The following is a 2,500-nucleotide window of genomic DNA, read 5'->3' as shown; positions in this document are numbered from 1 at the left end:
GTGAAAATACACACTGATCGACAGTGAAAATACACACTGATCGACAGTGAAAATAGACACTGATGCAAAGTGAAAATACACACTGATCGACAGTGAAAATAGACACTGATGCAAAGTGAAAATACACACTGATCGACAGTGAAAATACACACTGATGCAAAGTGAAAATACACACTGATCGACAGTGAAAATACACACTGATCGACAGTGAAAATACACATAATACATAATACACACACTGATCCACTGAACATAATACAAACGCGGATTCACAGTGCATACACGTAACAGGACATCACACTGTGGCATACCTTTTTGTGCCTGGGCTGCCTGCGCCCACTGAGATGCATGCTGTTGCACTTCGGACGCTGCGGCTGCCAGCTGCTGCTTGAGCTCGGACTCGGAGCGAACTAGATTACCGTGGGCCAGCTGTAGTGAGGCAAAGTTCGTGTTGACAGAGCTGAGCTCCGTCGTCAGCTCCACCTTCTCCTGCTCGAGTTGGAGTAGCCGTGACTGTGTCTGTGCTGTCGTGCTCTTGAACGTGTCATTGCGATGCTCCAGAGCCAGGTTACTCTTTTCCACAAACCTAAGCAGCAGCAGTGCACACAGATCATCATCATCAGCAGCAGCAGCAAACACAGATCAGCAACAGAAAAAAAGTAAAGTTCGCCGGATTGGCAGTCGCATCACCTGGCGTGTTGAGGAATACATCAAGCAAAGACGTTCGCACCCGCGGGCCACTACTACGCCCATATACACTCAGTGTCAGTAAAGCAATGTGTCCGCTAAACAATAAAGCAATATGTCCGCTAAACAACAAAGTAATGTGTCCGTTAAACAACAGAGCAATGTGTCTGTTAACAACAGAGCAATGTGTCCGTTAAACAACAGAGCAATGTGTCCGTCAAACAACAAAGCAGTGTGTCCGTTAAACAACAGAGCAATGTGTCCGTTAAACAACAAAGGAATGTGTCCGTCTTAAGCTCATACAAACACAGTGTCTACATCCACACTCACTGTTGATTACGCTCGAGTAGCTCAGCAATCTTGGCATTCTGCATCTCAATCCGAGCACTCTTCTCAAACACTTCCTTCTTCAAATGTTCACTCTCCTGTTCAGACATGCATGCACGAACGCACACCAAACAAGAACATGAACATGTGTTGGGCCTTATCACAGCGGTCCCCTTCTGCAGCCTTATCACAGCGGTCCCCTTCTGCAGCCTTATCAGAGCGGTCTCCTTCTGCAGCCTTATCAGAGCGGTCTCCTTCTGCAGCCTTATCAGAGCGGTCTCCTTCTGCAGCCTTATCAGAGCGGTCCCCTTCTGCAGCCTTATCAGAGTGGTCCCCTTCTGCAGCCTTATCACAGCGGTCTCCTTCTGCAGCCTTATCAGAGCGGTCTCCTTCTGCAGCCTTATCAGAGCGGTCCCCTTCTGCAGCCTTATCACAGCGGTCTCCTTCTGCAGCCTTATCAGAGCGGTCTCCTTTTAATAAACACTACACTCATTGCACTATCCACAGAGCGGAAGAGTGCTAACACACGCACTATCCACAGAGAGGAAGAGTGCTAACACACTCATTGCACTATCCACAGAGAGGAAGAGTGCTAGTACACACATTACTCACAGGGAAACCCTGTACCTGACCAGTCAACACCTGTAGGCTGTAGCAATGCTCCTCCACAGCTACGCATCATAGCGTACAGCAAGCTGACATATACGCAAGCATACATGTAACACCCCCCCCCCCCCCCCCTACACACAGACACACACAGACACAGGTAAACACACACAAACACACAGACATACACACGCACACGATAGGATCACCGGCACCATACCTGTATGATTCTCTGTATGTTGTGTAGGAGAACACCAGCCTCCATGGGCGGGGCACCCATCATACCAGTGCCAGCTGAACTTGGTACTAGTGCTCCACTTGGCTCGCGCTCTTCAAGCTTTCCAACCTACCAACACAACAAGAATACAAGCAACGGCAGCAGCAGCAACAGTAGAGGTGGAATCAGTGCCATCAGTCATATACACACGGGCATGCACCCACAGGGACAACATGGAGATGCGCAAATATCAGTAAAACAGACGTAGGGTTACAGACTCACACTGAGCCACTGTAGCTTACTCCACGGGAATAACTTTGACGTGTGGCCATGCTCAAACTGCATATTCTATACATTTCCATGCAAGGCGGCTGTTGTTACATTATCCAGCATATTGGAAGGGCCGGTACGAACAGACTGCTCAGGCAACAGCATCAGCAACAGCGACAGCAGTAACAGCAGTAACAGCAGTAACAGCAGCAGCAGTAACAGCAGCAGCAGCAACAGCAGCAGCAGCAACAGCAGCAGCAGCAACAGCAGCAGCAGCAGCAACAGCAGCAGCAGCAACAGCAGCAGCAGCAACAGCAGCAGCAGCAACAGCAGCAGCAGCAACAGCAGCAGCAGCAACAGCAGCAGCAGCAACAGCAGCAGCAGCAACAGCAG

The 2,500-nt window shown here is 49.6% G+C and overlaps 1 protein-coding gene across 7 annotated transcripts in view; it reads right to left on the bottom strand.

Annotated features, from left to right (window-relative positions):
- The window catches only part of LOC135823885 (FK506-binding protein 15-like), a 189,728-nt gene that overhangs the window by 14,286 nt on the left and 172,942 nt on the right, over positions 1-2,500 (bottom strand). For all 7 annotated transcript variants that reach the window (XM_065336747.1, XM_065336748.1, XM_065336749.1 and 4 more), the window contains exons 16-18: positions 1,841-1,966; positions 1,018-1,112; positions 312-586 (exon numbers count right to left, since the gene is read on the bottom strand). In XM_065336747.1, coding sequence (XP_065192819.1) covers positions 312-586; positions 1,018-1,112; positions 1,841-1,966 — 496 coding nt within the window. The remainder of the gene's footprint in view (positions 1-311; positions 587-1,017; positions 1,113-1,840; positions 1,967-2,500) is intronic.

Source organism: Sycon ciliatum, chromosome 8 (assembly GCF_964019385.1).
Source record: "Sycon ciliatum chromosome 8, ocSycCili1.1, whole genome shotgun sequence".
NCBI lineage: Eukaryota > Metazoa > Porifera > Calcarea > Leucosolenida > Sycettidae > Sycon > Sycon ciliatum.
Note: the sequence above shows the minus strand (reverse complement) of the source record. Positions and strands in the feature narration are given on the sequence as shown.